This window comes from Ascaphus truei, chromosome 17 (assembly GCF_040206685.1).
Source record: "Ascaphus truei isolate aAscTru1 chromosome 17, aAscTru1.hap1, whole genome shotgun sequence".
NCBI classification, from domain to species: Eukaryota; Metazoa; Chordata; class Amphibia; order Anura; family Ascaphidae; genus Ascaphus; species Ascaphus truei.
Window position 1 is genome coordinate 36,104,308 of NC_134499.1, and position 21,450 is coordinate 36,125,757.

The following is a 21,450-nucleotide window of genomic DNA, read 5'->3' on the forward strand; positions in this document are numbered from 1 at the left end:
TACATCTGCTTGTAATACTTTTTCACTGTCTTCATCAAGACAACTAGATCCATAAGTAGACATGACAGATCCTTGCACCAGCTGTCTCAAGAAAGGGGAGATGGATCAGCACATGCTACTGAGCAGAGAGAATTGCCCTTGACAATAGTTACTCATCCTTCAGCTCGAAGAAACAAAGAAAACATTCAACAGGCAAGAAAAAAGGCGATACATCTTCATGGTAATTAATTAATTGAACTTAATCAGGGACGCTGTGAAAGCGCAAGCTTTTAGGCTCAGGAGAATGTGAATATATTAAACAAATAACTACATGTTGGAAAATGTTATTGTATGGCTTGGCGACACGTTTTTAAACATGGAGTGATTGATGCATTGGGGAAAACCGAGTTGGGTCCCGTTGATGGAATATCAATCATGGTCTTAAATATTCAGCCGCCAGCATCTCGCCGCAGCAATCCCACCGCTCAGGGTGATCAGCCGCCAGCCATTTAATCGCAAAGGTAAGCCCCTTACCTTAACCCTTTACCCTAAAACCCCTAACCTTAACTTCTTACCCTAAAACCCCTAAATCGAACCCTTAACCCTAAAACCCCTAACCGTAACCCCTTACAATAAAACATTTAACACCTTACCCTAAAACCCCTAAAGTGAACCCCTAATACTATTAAATGCTAATGCACTTACCTTAGCGGCAGTGAGAGGCCAGTGGCGAGATGTCCGGCGGCAGTTAAATGGCAGTGGCGAGATGTCCCATTCCATATCAATCACATCGTATTGGGGCATTGTGAGGCTTAACATCATACACCAAGGCTCAACTTTACTAAATGGTGTGGAGCCTTAATGCAGTTTATGGTCTATTCAAACAAATGGATGAGAAGGGGCCTAAAGGCGTATCACTGCCTAGTTAATATGGTCCCACTGAGAAGGTCTGATATTGCAGCTCTACCAACACTTACATTATTAAATTATACTTAAGCATAGTGTTACTGATAGAGAACCTGATTTCCAATGTAAAGGAAATTAGAGGGGTTAGTACAGGTCCTAGTCATGTTATTCTTCCTATCTCACACTTACTGTAACTTCTCACAATGTACTGTAGGTTATTTTGCTTGACAAAAATTAGTGCTTTGAAGAGTCTTCTCTTGTAACAAATATCCTTGATATTATCACCAGTTGGTAACATTCATTGTGATAGTGCTAATCGGAAGCTCACATTGACTTCAGTGGTGGGGTTCAGCCCAATAGTGCCCTGATCTCTAGATAAAGCATATAAATATAGAATACAAGTAGCCTTTACTTCTTATTTCTGCGCTCGCTACATACTATATGAAGCATAACACCCCCCAAAAATAGGTTGTAGTTGTAAATAATGTACAGTATATACGGGAATGACAGCATAATGCTTTCCATATACTGTATATGGCGTGTAGTGCATTATTCTACAAATATATTAACCTTTCTGGTTCCACTAATAATTATATATTGGAACAGATTATCAACCTCAGCCACCGCCGGACCCATCGACACCGGAAAGGAATAACAGAATAAGGGGTGTCGGAAGTGCTGAAAAGGACAGGACTGCAACGACTATCGGTAAGTAAATCATTGGATGGTCTCCACGGCGAGTGATTGTGATGAAGATGCTGTGCCTGTTGCTTGTGAATTATTGTGTTTGTAGACCTCGGTTACCAGCGTTATGATTAATGAGTGGTTTAGGCAAGGGGTGCTCAACAGCAGTCATCAAGACACCCCCCCCCCCTTCCCCACAGGTCAGGTTTTAAGGAGTGACTGTGGGTGTGGGACAGCAGTCATTAGTCTGGACTATTATAACCTTTCATTTAGGTGGTGAGTTTTAAGGTTGGTCTTAACGGCGGGGAGAGAAGGTGCTTGGCGTATACCAAGTGTGAGGGAGTTCCACTGGTAAGGGGCAGTGAGGGAAAAAGGATTAAGGCGAGGGAGCGGTAGTGGTCAAAGGGGTGGAGAGGAGACCGTTATTGGGCAGAGGTCGGGAGATGAGCAGCGGCATAGCGAGAGATCAAAGCTTATATGCAGGGAGGAGCAGATGAGTAAAGATCCTTAAATATAAAAAGGAGAACTTTGTATGTGATCTGTAGGATTAGTAGGGTGAAATGACCTTGGGATTTTGCTTCATGTAGATCATTGGCTACTTTAGTGAGCACAGTCTCTGTTGAGTGAACTGTATGAAAGCCAGATTGTTGAGGGTCCAGGAGGGCATGGGAATTAAGAATGTTGGTTATACGGGAGATTGCGAGACATTCAGGCAATTTGGAGGCAAAAGGCAGGAGGGATACAGGACAGTAGTTACTAAGGCATTTGGACCTAGGTTGTTTTTAAGGAATAGTTGTGACCACCGCATGCTTAAGATATGTGAGAGTGGGGAGTAAGGTCGTGATTGGTTGTGGAAAGTGAGCAACCCAGTCAGGAAAACAACATGTGGTTTATTAGAAAGCTGTGGCGCCTAGGCAAGTCATTTAGTATAGTAGAGTGGGGAGTAAGACAGACGTTTGAGTTGTGATAAGGTATGAGGGGATAGGATTGAGAGGGCATGTGGTAGAGGAACTGGAGAAAATATGCTTTGAAACTTCTAACTCTGTAACAGGATAATCTCATTGTGGATAGCATCAAGAAGAAGTGGCAAAAGCAATAAAATCCATGAAGAATGGTGAAGGCTCCCGGAAGGCTTAAGTGCTCGTTCCTATATTGTCGATCCATCATCTTGTTTGAGTGCAATGATTTGCTTCTTTCCAACCATAAGTCACTGCGTTGCCTTCTTTAAGCTTTTGTTATCTTCAATAGTCTTCCTCCCCGTATCACAATTACATCAGCTTACATCTTCAGTTATACTGTACATTTGCAGGTTGTCTTGCACAGCTCTGCATATTCAATTCTTATTCTTGCATCTTGAGATTGCTTCATTTCTTGTCGTTTCCTCATTAATTGTTTTGTCTCAGATATTTTCTTTTACTGTTTTTTGTTAGCGATTCCTCCAGTTTTTTGTGCGTGTTCAAATACAATCTTCAAACGTTCTTCATATTCATTTGTTAAAGTGTCTCCATGCATTTTAAGCAAGCTGTAGTGGCGTTTCAGCTCTAGTTGAAATTGTCTGCTGTTATTCTTGAGGTTATTGATGTTGATTTGTTTTTGTCTTCTTTTTAATCAGTTTTCTTTCCAACTTTGGATTCAGATGTTATCTGCAGCAAACCAAATCAGCGATCACTCCATGTGTCAAAATGGTTAAGGATTGTGCAATCTTTAATCACATGTTTCTTGTTAGTTAGGATTTAGTCCATTTCATTCCTGACGCCGCTTGGTCCATTCTTGTCCATTTTCTTTTTGGATTCTTCTTGAAGAATTCATTGATGATATAGAAGTTTTCACTTTCTGCAAATTCTCTCCCCACATTCATTCCTGTTACCGTAACCATACTTACCAACTGATGCTTTGTCTTTCTGATTGGCACCGATCTTTGCATTGAAATCTCCCATAACGATCTTGAGGTGACAATTTCCATTGTTGTTAAATTGGTTGATTTCATGTTAGAAGTCTTCTACTTCATTTTCATGGTTGACGTCTTCCACTTCATTGTCTGCATGACTTGATGTTGGGGCATACACCTGGATTATTTGAAACCTGTATCTCTTTGTCAACTGAATGACGATTCTGGTTGGTCTTTCTGATGAGCTTTCATATTCCACTATGTTGTTTCTCCATCTCTTTTTAATGATCAAGGCTACTCCACTGATTCTTCCATTAACTGTACCTCTGTAATAGAATAGGTGTCCGCTTTTGAGGTCAATGAGGCCTTCATCTTTTCTTCTAACCTCAAAAAGGCTGCCGGTGACATTTTAACGCGATCCTGGTTATAACGCGGTCTCATTATGTGGACTCCAAGGACCGCGTTATAACGGGGTTCAGCTGTATATATATATATATATATATATATATATATATATATAAATTTACGAGTCTAAAAGTCAAGCTAGTCTGTAAATACTCATCGAATCCCGTTTGGCCATGGGGGAGAGTCTGGCATGACTTCGGCGCTGCAACTGATGGTGACATCACTCCTAGGCTCTCCATGCCTCCAACGGATCTACATAGTTCAAGTCTACCGCAGCGTGTTTTGCCACTCACCGGTCACTTCATCATTGGAACTTATATAAAACCGAAATATTGCTAATACGCCACAAATAACATTAGTTAAGTGTTTCAGTGACAATGTATACATGATAAAGGTAATGTCATAATTTCCAAGTACATTTTAATTATTTCAGACATTCTCCCCACTTATCTATTTTAAGTGTAATATTTATTTATATGTTTGTTATCATTGTCTTTACAAAGACTAGATTTTGGGATTGACAGAGTATTTTCAAGCAGTAATGTTTTCCTACCTTTTATCCATCCCTTTCATTTGTATATAATTTCACCTCTGCAAATGGCAAAATATGCATTCGGAAGATAATACAGGACGTGTTTGTGAATGGAAAAGGCCATTGATTTCACATCACCAGAAGAAGAAATAACCTTTGTCTTTTCTGGCCTGGAAAAAATGTTTCTTCTTTGAATACAAATATGAAAGTCATAATATTAGAGGGAGACTTCTAACGGGATACATTTTCTTCCACACCAATGCTACAATTAAACGTTCTATTTAAAAAAAATGTATTACATTGATTACATTTCTCTTAAAGCAGCAAGCCAAGCGGCCGTTTTTCCCCCATTTTTGTGTATTTGTTTTTACATAGAAGTGAACCAGAGGGTCTTTGGAGCAAAACCCCATTCATTTCAACTCCGGGGACCCCCTGCTAAAATCCTATTTTTTCTTTTTTTAAATGGAAAAGAAAAAGGCCGCTTGGATTTCTCCGTTTAATAATACAATGTTATGTCAGGGGTGCTCAATTCCAGTCCTCAAGCCCCCCCAAAAGGGTCAGGTTTTCAGGATATCCCAGCTCCAGCACAGGTGGCTCAATCAGAGGCTCAGTCTTGAGCCACCTGTGCTGAAGCTGGGATATCCTAAAAACCTGACCTGTTAGAGGTGGAGAGGGCTTTAGGACTGGAGTTGAGCACCGCTGTTATAAGTAACAGTGAACAGTAATCCTAAATGTGGAATGATGGTCTTAAAGACCCTAAGGAGGTAGAAGGGGTCAGAAATGCAGAAGAATTTAAAAAAAAAACTGATAATGCTTGGGAAACATTAAGGAGCCACAATAAGAAAAATAACAATATATTCTACATGGCAGACGGGATAATGCCATACTGTACTTATCTCTTACATTGTCATTCCCGCTGCAATTATCTAGCACCCACTGTATGAAACGAATGCCCTGCTAATACGCCATATCCATTTTGGTCAGGAATATACTTTTGATGCTGAACATGCTGTTGCCATTTGCAGAGTTACGTTGCGCACCGGTTCCATTTTTATAGACCGCCATACGATCCTGGCTGATACAATGTGTTCTGCATGGCAGTGTTCATCTGGTCGCCATGCGATCGGCCTTATTGCACGTACAGTATTCAATCAGGCCCTAAATTGTGTAGCAATAGAGATGGACACGTTTTTGGGGGGCGGATTTGGATCTGCAGCGGATCGTCCGGTTCCTTTGGTCCGTGAATTTCAGCGGATCAATGTCAAAAAAGGGGGGCGATTCGCGGATATTTTATTATTATTACTAAAATACTCCGTGGATTCTGCAACCAGTGGACGTAATTTGTACCATCAAATCCGCCGATTCAGCAATCCATTGGGGCATTCTTAAGATCTGCTAAGGGATTGCTGAATTCGTGGATTGGTTTTCGATGAATCAATACAGGTTAAAACCGGCCAAATCCAATACGCAAAAATTCTATGTAGCTACCTAAAGCTTTGGGGTTTTATACCTTTAAAGCGGCCGTCCTTTCTAATCACGGGTAGGGGGGGGGGAGGGTGGCGGGGGGTGTTGCATCTCTAATTATCTTCTTGCGCTTTCTAACTCCGTTTTTATTTTTTACGCTTGATACATCATTCAGGAGATAGAAGCGTTTTAAATATTAAGTGTCCAGGAGGTTTAAATGGAGCCCAGTGCATTCTAAATTACCATGGTAAAAGAAATGAGCAGGGCATGCTCGGGGGGCAAATTACTAACATTATACAGTATGAGTTCAACTCATATATAACCTTTGGGGGGGGAGGGGGGCGCTTTACATTTTATAATTTTAATGACCACATTATCATGAATAACCCTGAGAAGTGCAATGCCTGGTAACTGATCAAAAAACTAAAAAATGTTAACAACAGTTTCAAATCTCATTTGGCTTCCTTAAAACGTTTTACCCATGATTAAAGCAAAGATCTCTCTGCTTCTCTTTATTAGAAATTCTTCTTCTTTGAGGCCTATGAATAGGGCAGCGTTTATCCATCAAGTGGCTTTTCCACCCCTGTCCTTATCAGTCAGACACGCAAACGTGCAAACGTTTCTTGACATTACACAAATGGAAATCAAGCTCACCCCAAGTTTCAGATCACCATCTTTACCAAAAATTATTTTAGGTGTCAGATTTTGGTTAAAAAAAAAAGGGGGGCATCGGTCACCCAGATTTAACCATGTCACTGCCACTAATACAATTTGGTCATAGGAGGGACTTCCACTTTAAATGAATATTAAGAATATGTTTTTTCGCTTGAAATAGTAAGGAGGATATTACTCTAACATATCCCACTGACATTGAAAATGCATTCAATGAATACTTTGTGGGGTGCGCTATTAACTTTTTAGCGAAACGCAACCCCAACCACAAACATGAATCTCATTCTGAGATTACCCATATAGCCCCACCCTCTCCCTACACTGCCCACAATTTTAAATTTGTCCCAGTATCTGAAGAGGAGATTACACAAGCACTCCTCAAACTAAAACTAAGCAGCCAATGTGGACCTGACTGCAATCTCAGTTCCTAAGACTTGATGCCCCAGCCATTGCCAAACCAATTGCTTCCCTAGTCAACTCTATCCTGTCTGCAGGCCATATCCCTAAGACCTGGAAAACTGCCAGAGTTGTCCCAATCGTCAAAAGTGGGGACAAAAACACTGTCTCAAACTACAGGCCAATCTCTCTTCTCCCAATACATTCCAAAGTCATGGAACAATGTGATCACTCCCAATTAAGCGATTACTATGTGCAATATTCCTAGCCAATTCCAATCTGGCTTTCGCCCCAAACACTCCACGGTACTACCCTGCTAAATGTTTGCAATGAGATCCAGTGTGGAATGGAACTGGGACAACTCACTGTTGCAATATTCCTTGATTTTGCAAAGGCTTTTGATACTGTTGATCATGTTAGCTTGCTTAACAAACTCCAGTGCTCTGGAATAGGAAAGCATGCTTTAAACTGGTTTTAGTCCTACCTATCAGGTAGATCCCAACATGTGTCTATCTCAGACTCTAACTCCAACCCCTTGGATATCACCTGTGTGGTCCCGCAAGCCTCTGTTCTGGGGCCCCTACTCTTCTCAGTGTTCATCAATGATCTTCCTACAGCTTGCAAAGGAGCTTCAATACACATGTATGCAGATGACACAATCTTATATGCACACAGCCATAGCCTCTCCGACCTTGAACACATACAGTACTACAATCTAACTTTTTGAGACTTGAAAATTGGACTTCCCAAAACAAACTATTTTTAAACAGAGACAAGACAGTAACAATGGTATTTGGGACAAAGGCAACATTTTTAAAGCTTCCAATGATTGAGCTCCAGATCAGCACAAACTTTAATACCACTAGCCCCTGTTACTAGTTTTCAATACTTGACTCCCATTTAACATTTGGAATGCACATTGATACCCTGACACCCAAAACCTATGCCAAACTAAGTGTACTTTATACAGTACACACATATATATATATTCTTCTTCTTTCTTTTAGAAAGCTTAACTATTATATTTAGAGTTTTGTTTTTACCCGGGTTTGTATGTTGTTCAAGTTTTGTATTCATTTATTTTTTGTTTTGTATTTGAGGGGGAAAAATATATGAAATGCTTGGAAATGCAACAAAAAAAACCAGTCAAACTTGACGTAAGAACAATACATGAATTGAACAAACAAAAGTAGTGACTAGAAACGAAAAATGATCATCTTACGTACGCAATAGAGCAAAGGCGAAATATTTTCTCTGCTTTATGGCTTATCAGTAAGGAAGCAGAAGAAGATCTGAGAAGTAATAAAATCCACTTGCAATTTAAAACATGCAGATAAGGGGAAATGTATTTTTATATGATATATTTTCTTCTAGACAGCTCTACTTTGGGACACTGCAGAAATGAAGATAAGCTCTTTCTACAGATCCACATGCCATCCTGTGAAAGACTGAATAGCGTGCAATCATTAAATAACTCCAGTGTACTGCAGGCATCGGTAAACCCTACAGGTCAGAGTTCACCGAATATAGTTTCTGTAAAGGGTTTGATAGTAAGATATGTCTTTGAATTTTTACTCCTGGGCCCTACAACAAAGAGACTCTTTCATGTTAACTTGAACCAAATTCATCTTAATTATTTAGTTGTAGATCTTTCAGATCCTCCAAAAACTAAAGGCACAAAGTATAAAACAGCAGGGAATACTGTATATCGTTAAAAAAAACACATAAAAACAAAATATGCGACTTTGTTTTACTCCCTTGCAGTGGTTCGATAAAGTGTAATAGGCATTACTAATTCAAAGCAAATTAACCAAGATTAATTGTACCGTTTCCTAGCCATGTTTTTCTAGCAGGTAAAGCAGGGGTGTCAAACTCACCTTATATGACAGACCTGAGCAGATTTCATTGTTCTTAATTTGGGCCATAAGTACCATCAATAATCAAAATATGCCACCTTCTCCCCCACAAGCTCCCCTCCTCCCCAGCTTCTCCCCCACAAGCTCCCCTCCTCTCCAGCTTCTCCCCCACAAGCTCCCCTCCTCTTCAGCGTCTCCCCACATGCTCCCCACCACTCCAGCTTCTCCTCACATGCTCCCCTCCTCATCAGTTCTCCTCACATGCACCCCTCCTCTCCAGCTTCTCCCCATTTCTCCAGCTTCTCCCCACATGCCCCCCACCTCTCCAGCTTCTCCCCATTTCTCCAGCTTCTCCCCACATGCCCCCCACCTCTCCAGCTTCTCCCCACATGCTCCCCTCTTCACCAGCTTCTCACATGCTCCCCTAATCTCCAGCTTCTCCCCACATGCCCCCCACCTCTCCAGCTTCTCCCCACATGCTCCCCTCCTCACCAGCTTCTCCCCCACATGCTTACCTCCTCTCCAGCTTCTCACCACATGCTCCTTTGCTTCCCAGCTTCTCCCCACATGATCTACTCATCAGCTTCTCTCCACAGTATCTCCACCTCACCAGCTTATCCCCCACATGCTTCCCTCCTCTCCAGCTTCTGCCCATATGCTCCCATCCTCACCAGCTTCCCCCCACATGCTTCCCTCCTCTCCAGCTTCTGCCCATATGATCCCATCCTCACCAGCTTCCCCCCACATGCTCCCCTCCTCACCAGCTTCTTCCCTGCATGCTCCTCTCTCCAGCTTCTCCCCTACATACTCTTCTCCTCCCCTGCATGCCCCCCTCTCTTACACATGCCCCCTCAGTCTCTTGCTGGTGGTCTGAGACCTCTCCCACGCCGGGAATCTCCTGCCGGTGCGTGCTGGAAGCTTAGCCCATCCGGAAGTCGAGCCCAGCTACCGGCACGCACCAGCGAAAGAGAGGGAAGCCCGGCGGCAACCAGATGCCCGATGCGGACGAGAGAAACAGGCAGACCCACAGGAGCTGGGGAGTGCCCAGCAGTCGGACACAGGAGTTGGGACCGACCTCTGGCCGGGACCAACACCGGCTGGGCCCCACACAGCCTATCCACAAAGCTAATCATATGCAACACAACGGTCATTGTTTATTTCCAGAGGCTTAAGTTAGCATGAAATTGCATTCGCTTCCAGTAACGTGACATTACTTCCATCCAGATGCTGAGACATGGGAGGCTCGGGAGAGAGAGAGAAAGAAAGAAGAGTTCTAGTTTTGTAAAGTCCCAAGATCCTTATATACCTCCACAAACACTCCTTTAAACAACATGCTGAGAGACACCTGTGCACACAAAGGAATACACCTGGCATACCTGGGAAATATGCAAAGTATATTCAAATGACTTAAATTAGCATATTTCCCAGGTGTCTTAGGTGTGTTCATGTCTGTTCACAGGTATCTCTCCTCTCTCCTTTCCTGTCCAAGAAAACACATATTTCAGGGTCTGGATGGGAGTAATACCACCTTTAGGTAAGAACTAAATGACCTAATGTCAATTCCCTGAATGGCTTTTAGTGGCTATGCGATGTTTGGGGGAACGCCTCTTTTGCATATCATTAGCACTAACGGACAGAAAACTAACTATACGTTATTTAAGGCAGTAGAACTGGGTTAACGTTGGGCTATGGCAAAGCGTTACTATTAACCAAACGTTAATTTAGATTAGCGTTTCGCTAAACAGCCTAACAGAGCTTAGTGTATCCGGGCCGTAGTGCTGTGTAAATGCAAGACTACACATTAGTATTTCCCACTAAGATGTGGTACTCATTTTACACACCTCGGAAGGATAAAAGCTCAACTTGACCTTACCGGGTATTAGACCTGGGAAATTGTGGCATCGTACTGTAGATAGTAGAACCATGTCTCTTGCTCAATCTCTGTGCTATAGGCAAAAGATTACTAAGGGATGACAGAATAAAATCTTTAATCATAACCTGAATAGAAAGATCAGTCAGCTGCAGCACACAAAGAAAGTAGCAATGCCATCAACACCTCGAGATTAGCCTTCATATAAGCAGGGGCTGGTCAGAAATTAAATGTGTGCTGGGGATCACACCATTCCCATGGGTTCGGTTTTCATAGAATATGCAATGTCCCCACTTGTTATATGTAAAGTATCTTTACACCTGGTTTTATTCTGTAGTGTAGGGGTGCGCAAATTGGGGGGGGGGGCGGGAGATTTTTCTGGGGGGCGCGGGCAGTTGCGGAGGCCCCGCGCTTTTCCCTAAGGCATTTAAATTAAATGCCGGGGGATCGTGTGAGGCCTCTGTGTCACGGGAGACCAGGTACTTTCACCTTTTTACCGGGATCATTCACTGAGCAAAACCAAGAAGTAAAACAAACTGTGATTTACTTCGTGGAAACAGACAGACATACACACAATGGGTTACACATAGCAGGAGGAAACACACTTACCTGGACCTGGGATACAAAACTAGACTCTCCTATGTGCAGGGAATCCTCACCCTGATAACAGTTGCAAAACAGGACAGGAAAGATTCCAGGCAGCTTTTTCTCTGAAGCAGCCTTTTTCTGCTGGAGACTTGTAACTGGACACTTAGGGCCTCATGCAGAGAGCAGCGCTAACAGGAAAAGCGGCATTTTTTGGCGAAATCAGCCTTTAGAAAGGCAGGTAATGGCGAGTGTAGAAAAAAGCGCTTTTTTTTAATTTTTTTTTTTTTTTTTTTAAATCTCGCCGCGCGGCTGGCGAGAACCTAAATCTCGCCAGTTTTTAAAAGGTCCCTATTCAGAAAGGGACGATCGCCATCTAGCGGCTGTTCGCGCCAAAAACATGGCGCGAAATTCAACAATTAGCTCTGCCAACTAAAGTTGGCAAGAAGCTGGAGCTCGGCGGCCATAGGGGAGAAAAAAAAAACCGGCGAATTTTTTCTAAGACATTTTAGCAGCGCGCATCTCTCCATTTTCAACTGGACACACGCATTCATGAAAAAAATAGCAGATTTCTCACCTTCCTGCATATGGAGAAAAAATCTCCCCATTAAAGGTACATTTTATTTCCCTCGCCAATAATTTCCAGCGCTGCTCTCTGCATAGGCCCCGTAGCATCTTAGAGGACTTACTTAGACCTTGGAACACCCCCTGGGGCTGGCTACTAACTTTTTTATATCCTTTCCAAAGTCAGCCCCGCAGCATTACCGCCAACCCGCAGCGTGGGAACTTTACTGCTAGCCACTCAGAGGCTTGCCAGTCTTGTGAAGCCTGGCACCTGGAGCTTAAGCAGGGCACAGGGGCATGGGCCCAAAAACGGCATCTTGCCTACTTGCCATGCAGAGCCTCCCACAGGGCTTGGTGCCTCCACATCTAGGGAGGTGACTACTTGCCGGACTGGCTTGTATTCATCCCAGGACGTGGGTCCTCCACTCAGCCAGATGGCTGTCATACCTCTGGCCAGCATGTGTGACTTTCATGTGCGGACCTAGGGCAGACTTAGAGGAACCACACCCTGGTAGCCCATAAGTCCCCCTTAGGCTAAGGCCCCGGTCACGGCGCTGTAATGCGCGCCCGCGCTTTTGGCTGCGCGTTCCGGCGATTCCCCGGTCTGCAGCTCACTGGAGAGGAGTGACGGGGGCGCGGCCATGACGTCACCCGGCAGGTTCGCCCTCATTGGCTGAACCGCCGGGGGGCGTGCCTAGCCGCTCGACGCGAGTTCCTGCTCTCAATTCTATTGAGAGCAGGAGTAGCTCTCGCGCGAGCGCTGCGGCCCCCCCTCGCAGCGGGCCCGGCGCCATTGCGGGGAGGGCTCTCGTGAGCGCAGCGTCCGCCACAGAGGACGCTGTAGCAGGCAGCGGGGGCAAGGCCTCAGAGTTCAAACAGTGAAAGACCCACGCTTATATTTCAATGTCCAAGCATACTACATTTTAAACCTATAAGTTTAATAAAATATACTTTATACATTTTCTTATTAAAATGACATAAATCTATTGGTGCGAGCGATAGAGTGAAAACCTGAGCTGTTTTATCCCCACTAGCCATATCCCTTACACTCTGCAAACATAGACTTTTTATTTTAATAAAAGCCTCACAGTCTTATACATGACTGTACCAGGGTTAGGGTGGTCTGGGCATGAACTGGGCATCCCCCCTTATAATAGGGACCCCTGTACCGTTCTGGGGTTACCTTTCTGGTCTGTGCTGAAGCAGGACATCCTGGCGGTGAGTCGTAAGAACGTTTTCAGGGTAGGATTTTGACCAGCGCATTTGTGCTTCAATGCATCCGAGAATCTGACCTGATTCCGGGGTACATTCTTGGTGTTTCCAGTAACTTTGGAACCCCGCTACATAGACACAATCTGAAAGACGTTTCTCCGCAAAACCCACCCTGAGACTCATAGCCCAGCAATCTCCGCTTGCTAGCCCTCCTGGAAAGGTAAAAACACCAGCATTCTTTATTGTCACACATGTCACATATTTTGCATAGTGGTACATGTACAACAGTCAGGTCCAAGAGCTAGCACTCTAGGGTCCCGGAACACAGCTCAGGGGCAACCAAGTGGGCTTAACCTTTATTAGTGAGCCTGGTTACCCCTTCACCGTCACACTCTGCAATAATAAACTTATCATGATTCAGACGTTGTGACGCGTCTCCATGGCAACGTGGCATCAAATGACACAGCGGGGTCATGTGACATGATGTCACACGCGTCAAATGATGCCGTGGGTGCGTGATGTGACATCATTTGATGCAGCAGCAAGGTAGGAGAGGAGCACGAGCACCGGGGCAGGCCAGACAGGGGTGCGCAGCAGCTAAAGTTTGCGCTCCCTGCTGTAGAGCATGTTTGCATCTCTTAAACTTTCAGTGCTGGATGGGCTTACATCATATCAGTTTTAGCTGTGGTTAACCAACGTTTCAGTGTCACAACCGACGGGACCAGTGTCTCCTCATACTGTACATGTGTTTACATGCCACCAATGCATTCTCACTTAGAAGAAAAAACACATTTGAATGCCTTGAAATAATGTACACTTACTAAGGAAGAAAGCAAATCGGGAAGCATTATTGGTAGTTTGCAAAGCCTGTTCATTCAATGTTGAAACTATTATTATGTTAGCCTGCAATTAGGAACGCCAACATATATCTGACAAATTCATTGGATTACTTGGTGATCGATCAACAATATTGTGATTATAGAGGAATTTACATATTTCCGAAAAATACACCTAATTTTCATCCATTTCCCTAGCATCCATACCAAGTTAAGCAATATGTTCAGTATGAGTCACTTGTTGGCAAGCAGATTTCTGAACATTGCTAGGAGATTTTCAGCAGTGGCACATTTGAAATATGGAGCTATACTAAGCGTAACATGAATCTTACTGGACAAACTCAGCACTCCCTAAAAATCCATCGATGAAGTGTTTACAGTAATAGTATCTAATGCGCCATGATTAAAGAACATGGCTAATCTGTGGGAACAAGGCACAAGTGCTCTGAGTGACGTCCTTTTGATTATAAGGAATAAATAGGGCACACATTTTCATCACGCTGGTTGAAGTCACAAGTGAAAGTCATTAACCTTGCAACTTTGACTTACCCCCAGATTACAATATAATATAGTGCTCTTTATCCTTTCTCTGCTTTAAAGGTTTCCTTTTTTTCGCACAATTGGAAGCAGAAAAACATGTGAAATCTTTTCGTTTTTTTTTTTAAATATAAATCAGTTCTGTAGTATTAGATAATGGTGACTTTTTTTAAATTCAACTCTTAATGCCATTTTTAATGAGTTTTAAAGCATCCTCTGATTTCTTTAGCAGGTTTTAACCAACATCCCCAGCAGTGCAAGATCTTTGCAACACTTTCCTGTTTGTGATAATTTGTTGCGAATGTTCCCAGCAGTTTAAGCTGCAAACTGTAACAATAGATAATGTTAGTTTAGTTATACAAGGATATATTGTAGCTGCTGAGTTACACTGACTGAAGGATTGATTGAAACTGAAAGGCGGCCATTATGTTAGGCACATTATGTTATACAGATTTATAACAGGAGCACCAAACGATTGCCAGCTGAGATAAAATGATATATTGTCACATGCTTTACATATAAAAATAAGGGGGGGGGTGTAGTATTTCTGCTTTGATGAAAAAAAGAAAATTATTATGGAGAACAACCATATCATTGATCCCAGAGTGTAAATCTGCTTGTATGTATATACTAATAAGAAAAACATCAGCACCCGTGGCCAAAACTCTTGCAACACTCCACCATCCCCTTTTGTATGATTTCTTCAAACGCTCCGTGGCCTATAAATCCATAAAAATGGAATGAAAGGTTTGAAATGTGTCTTTTGTTCATCAGCCCAAAAGCTTGCTTATCCCTAGCAGTACTTTAATGTAATGGCTTCTCTTAGCTAAGAATCCAGGCCCCCATAATGCTGCTGAATGAAATCGTTCACGACAAACCTATTTCTCCAGCGCTGATCATTAGGCCTTCCAGCAACAGGCATTAAAAGCCGGGAGTTTGGAGGCCAGCTGTGCCACAAGGAGATCATGCTTTTTTTAAACAAGATAAATGAACGCCATTTTTATAATGCAGCCGTTTTGGAACACACTGAAATTCATAAATCATCTGTGTTTATTTAGGCTCATGAATAACGTGCTGAAAGTTTGCACATGCAGTCATTTACATGTCTCAGTCCATCAGTGCCATGCATTTACATTGTAAGCATATATTCCCTGAGAGAGGTATAGATACTCTATAGTGCACGGGATGGACAACTCCAGTTCTCAAGGTCCACCAACAGGTCAGGTTTAAAGGCTAACCCTGCTTCAGCACAGGGGGCTCAGTCATTGAGTGAGCCACTGGTTGAGTCACCTGTGCTGAAGCAGGGATATCCTTAAAACCTGCCCTTTTGAGGACTGGGGTTAGACAATATAATAGGAATGGCCATCTGGTGGACCCTCAGCTGGATGAACATGAAGTATAAGTACAGTTCTGAATGGTATCGGTTCTTCTAGCAGAAAATGGGTTAACATTTTTGTACACACATCTTCTCTGCAGACTTTCTGTTCTTTGCACAGCGAGCACATTAGGTTAAACCATGGCCAAGAGAACTTTATGAAATAGTTATCTTCATGCATTTTTTATTGGCACATCATTCTTCATGAAGGATAAAAAATTTGAAAGTCAAATTAAAATCATAGCTAATGGGCCTCTTGGGAAAACATTTCAAACTTCTTTAACTTTTTAGTAGGCTTCAGAATCATATGAGCAGATCACATGAGCCTCAAGTCAGTTCATTTACATTCCTCAGTCACTGTCCAAGAAAGCTACTGAAGAACGATTACAATAAGTGAAGCATGTTCAACTTGAATTACATCAAAGAAGTAAAAGCCTTAAAGGACGCTTACTGCCAGGCAGGTGTTAATTATAATTTCAGACTTGTACATTTCTTCCAGATTATTACAACTCTAACTGACAATGAAATGCAAATTAATTGCCTGAAGCAATGACCACTAGTTTTCATAAAATATTAGGAAAATTACAAGACTGTGTAACTGGACAATAGTTAAATTCCCTTTCTATATTTGTATCCCTTAGATGGGATAAATGTTATATGTACTGACAGCCAACACAAATTAATCTTGCTTATTTAGTGTATGATCAATTACCTGAACAGCTTTTAAATGGAGAAAGAGAATTGGATATTCTTTATATATACCTACAATTTTATCTCCGAAGAGCTAGCAATTAAAAAAAAAACCACTGTTAGCATCGAAAGTTTATTTAAACTAAAGTGTCTCTTAACGTATACACATTGCATTTAGAATTTAAATACTATGCATGTATAATGTCTGTTGCATTATTTTTTATAAAAAAATTAATTTATCATTTCTCTACTGTAGTTGTAGAGAGTGAAACAACATTTTATAATTTTATCATTTATATTAAAAGTCAATACCATGCCCAGTTTGTTAATATAATGTGATTGTTTCATGTACAGTAGTTCTGTAACTGTTTGATCCACATGTACCTTCAAGGTTCTCCACTCATATCTGCTCCTCCGTGCATATTAGCTGTGATCTCTCGCTATGCCCCTGCTCGTCTCCTGCGCCCTACCCATAACTGTCTCTTCCCACCTCTACTGCTCTCTCTCTCACCTTAAACCTTTTCCCCTCGCTGACCCTTACTGTACATGTGGAACTCCCTCACACTCCATATACACCAAGCACCGTCTCTCCCTACTGTACCTTTAAGACAAACCTTAAAACTCACCGCTTAAATGAAGCACTCCTATAGCTTAGAGCAGCACTGCGCAATTTTTCCTGCTCGCGCTCCCCCTCCTGCTTCCATCCTTGCTCGCGCCCCCCCTCCCTTACCTCCTCTCCAGCTCCCGGTGTCAAATGACGTTGCAGGGTCACGTGACGTCACGTTGCCATGCCATCGTGATGTCATATGACCCCACGGCGTCATTTGCCGCTGCGTTGCCATGGCGACGCATTGCCGAAGAGAAGGTAAGTGAGTTACAGTGGCCACACGCGATCCCCCGGCATTAAATGCCTTGGAGGAAGTGCGCGGGACCCCTGCAACTGCCCGCGCCCCCCCTGAATAATCTTGCGTCCCCTCAGTTTGCACACCACTGGCCTAGAGACTCATGGCTACTGTCCCACACCCACAGTCACTCCTACCAACGACTGCCATCGACTGCACTTATTCCCTCACCTGCTGTCTCTGTAAGTCTCCCATCATACCACTTAGATTGCAAGCTCTCCAGGGAGGGGGGGGGGGCGCAAGGAATTTCTCTTCCAATATTCTGATCTTATTTGTTGCACTTCTTGTGTTAGAATTCCCTGTACTGTGTATTGTCTCTCTTGTAAAGCGCCAAGTACAGCTGTGGGCGCTCTATAAATAAAGATATACATAAATACATACATTCATACTTCAAAAATATTAGCATATGTTTGTTAGACTGAATGCTACTAAAATATTGTAAATATTCTTCAGGAATAAAAATAGTAATAGTCCCCCAACAAGTATGATTGTCAGTCTTTTTTTTTTTTTTTTTACTCATAATGAATGTAATTATTTTTTTTCAGACGAGTGGATATTTCCTGACAGTTTTCCAGAAGAAACATCCAAAATAGCTGCCATCGAGCCTCAAACAGACATTAACAATTTATCCGAGAAGTTGGCAGATAACACCCAAAGTGACACTGCAAATCAAGGAGACAATTTCCCTGAAGACAATGATGATATGTTCACGTATTGCTCAATGCCACGAACAGCTCCTCATGGGAAGTCTCAGGGTTCTCCACTGAATCCAAACACAGTATCATTGGATGACCTGGAACAAGGCCCTAGGGGGGCTCGAATGGAAGATGATTTTTATGGCAGCGACAGCAGTGTAGAGGTACTTTACTTTATAAGCTACCCTTTTGTTTAAAACGTACTAATGTAGTGTGAGAAAAAACATTGACTAAAATCATTCCAGCCTAATGAATGGAATTATTTCTTATTTCTTATGAGTTGTGAGTGAGAAAAAAAATCACTTAGAAATTTAAAAAAAAAACATGCAACAATTTTCAGCTTTTTCAAATCGCATGCTCGCAAACCCACAATGAGATCAACATGCTAGAAGGATATTAGCACATATGCCCATTGCTACAAGCATTCCCATTCATTGAGGTTTCCAGATGTGCTACTGCCATTGCAGCTTTTTCTCATTCATTCTTCACTCCACAAAGCTACACTCCTTCCAGTCAACTATTATAATAGACATAGCCTATAACTGAATTCCTTCTGTGACCAGGATCTTCTCTTTACCACTGTTGGGGGACTTTAGTATGAATGAAATGCAGTAATAGTTTTCAGAGAGAAGTGAAAATACCCTTTTTTTTAATTTAATTTTTTTTTAACTTGGCTATATGCAGTTACATTTGGATGTACACTTTAGAGAATTTGTATTTAAATTATTGTGCATTTTAGGCCAGGATTCACTAAGCGCTGATGCAGGTTATCACACCCTGATCTGGCATTGACTTCAATGGCAGTTAGTGCCGGATCTGGGTGCAATACTTCGCATTGACGCTTAGTTAATCTTCCCCTTCAGGGTCATATTTACTGAGCTGTGCAAAGCTGTAAGACACCTTATAAGGCGTTAATTTAAATTATATTTTGATCTTCCCTCTTTATTTTATGGATTAACGACACTTTGACAATGTGTTTTCTGCACTTCACTTAATTTCACTTTCTCCAAGAACAGTCCCTGCTTATCTCTTTTTTAAATCCCTCTCTTGGCTTCCCATCAAGTCTCAGATCATCTACAGTGTTTTCCTTCTTAGCTTCAAGGATCTCCACTCATCTGCTCCTCCCTACATACCAGCTTTGACCTCTCACTATGCCCCTGATCGTCATCTGTGCTCTACCCATAACTGTCTCCTCTCCACCCCTTTCATATCTCTCTCCCTTTCTCCCTCACTGCCCCTTACCTGTGGAACTCCCTCACACTCAGTATTCGCCGAGCACCATCTCCCCACCTTTAAGCCAAACCTAAAAACACACCTCTTAAATTAAGCATTTAAGTAACAAACACAACTTTATTTCATATACAGTAGGGCTTTTCTCCCCCATGGGACTCAAAGCGCTTCATAATGACAGTATAGTGCACAGTACGCAGCACATTGTGAACTCATCTGAGAAAGGACTGTGTCTGTAAAAATTACATTCTATGATTTTGGTGCCTGAGTTGCAGGGAGATAAAGTGATTCAAACGCAGTGTCTTTGGTTACAGCGTCAGCGTCTTTACTCACTGAGCCACTCTTAACGGCTACTCTCCCACACCCACTGTCGCTCCTACTAGGCCAAGCCCTGCACTTATTCACTCACGTGATGTCTCTCTGCCGCCCAACATACCACTTAGATTAGAATCTCACCTTGGAGATACGTCACAAACCGCCTGCTGAGAATTACTGCTATACTGTAGATCATACAGGGTGCGAGGTCTTGAGGGAGCTATAGATCACCCTGGGTTGCGGGGGGCACGGGGGGAGGTAGGAGGGAGCTAAAGATCAAGAGGGGTCACAGGAGAGATTCAGCGGTGGACTGGAGGAGCAGGTGGGAAGTCCAGTGGTGGGCTGGAGGTGCAGGTGGGAAGTCCAGCGGTAGTCTGGAGGAGCAGGTGGGAAGTCCTGCTTGGTCTGGAGGAGCAGGTGGGAAGTTCAGCGGTGGTATGGAGGAGCAGGTGGGAAGACCAGCGGTGGGCTGGAGGAGCAGGTGGGAAGACCAGTGGTGGACTGGAGGTGCAGGTGGGAAGTCCAGCGGTAGTCTGGAGGAGCAGGTGGGAAGTCCTGCTTGGTCTGGAGGAGCAGGTGGGAAGTTCAGCGGTGGTATGGAGGAGCAGGTGGGAAGACCAGCGGTGGGCTGGAGGAGCAGGTGGGAAGACCAGTGGTGAGCTGGAGGAGCAGGTGGGAAGTCCTGCTTGGTCTGGAGGAGCAGGTGGGAAGTTCAGCGGTGGGCTGGAGGAGCAGGTGGGAAGTCCAGTGGTGGTCTTAAGGAGCAGGGGGATGGACTGCCCATTTGTACTATGATTTATTTAATTAATGAATATTTAAAAAATTGCCTATATTAGTAATTATCCCCTCAGGACAGGCTATAAATGCCCAGGTGGGTCGTTCGCCTTATTTCTTCAACTATTTCACCCTGGGCAATAATGGCAATGGTAATGAATGCCTTGTCTTTTAGGGATTATTACTTAAATTCTAGTTAAAAAAATATATAGTTTTTAATTTAAATGGCATCAATGAGGTATTCAACATGACACAATGCGTCAAACTTAATTTCATCGAACAGTGCATCACGTGTATGATGTCACATAACCTTCATACACACAATGCACATTTTACAAAGGTCTGTATTACTTCTTATCACTGAACTGTTGGCACATAAAAAAAAACTTCTTAAGTAGTGGATAAAGAAAAGTTGAATTTAGAAATGTTGACAGTTGTTCAAAATTCAGTAAAAGAATTGCAAGGATTTTAATATATTATATATTCCAGAATGTCAAAATAGCTCCTTTTCCATTTAGTTATTTTTGTAGAACAGCAAAGAAAAGTTTCTTATGACACACTCGTCAATGTCTGCTTGCTGCTGTGTCTAATTTCTTACATTTGATGCTGGTTCTTAGGTATTGCATTTTTGACATTGAAATGAAAATGCTGAGCATGGATGCACAATTGAATTAATTCCATTACAATATGAGTATTATGTAATACCTCCTATTGACACTTCCAAAAATGTCAAGCTGACACACAAGTAGCTTTGATACATTGATGCTAAGAGACACAGGGGCCGATTCACAAAGCAGTGATACAATAAGTGCTTTTGCGTCCGACAATGCATTTTTTTTATCGTGCTATAAGACATGAAGCCGAAAGCGCGATTCACTAAGTGACGGACATTTTTTAGCGTCTGATAAAAAAATGCACAATCGTGCGACCTGTTTTTTGTATCAGTTCTATAGTGCTATAAATTCTATAGCACGATAGCCGATAGAAAAAGCTGCTGCCTGAAAGAGCTGCACGGAAACGCTGCGTCTCCATGCACGGCTCTTACAGGCGACCGTGCAGTAAAAATATTGATTTTGATAATAA

The 21,450-nt window shown here is 42.6% G+C and overlaps 1 protein-coding gene across 2 annotated transcripts in view; it reads left to right on the forward strand.

Annotated features, from left to right (window-relative positions):
• The window catches only part of CFAP20DC (CFAP20 domain containing), a 149,174-nt gene that overhangs the window by 72,292 nt on the left and 55,432 nt on the right, over positions 1–21,450 (forward strand). The window contains exons 10-13 of one of the 2 annotated variants that reach the window (XM_075574786.1): positions 40–220; positions 1,492–1,593; positions 8,301–8,435; positions 17,899–18,212. In XM_075574786.1, coding sequence (XP_075430901.1) covers positions 40–220; positions 1,492–1,593; positions 8,301–8,435; positions 17,899–18,212 — 732 coding nt within the window. The remainder of the gene's footprint in view (positions 1–39; positions 221–1,491; positions 1,594–8,300; positions 8,436–17,898; positions 18,213–21,450) is intronic. The other variant, XM_075574787.1, reaches the window with a different exon arrangement.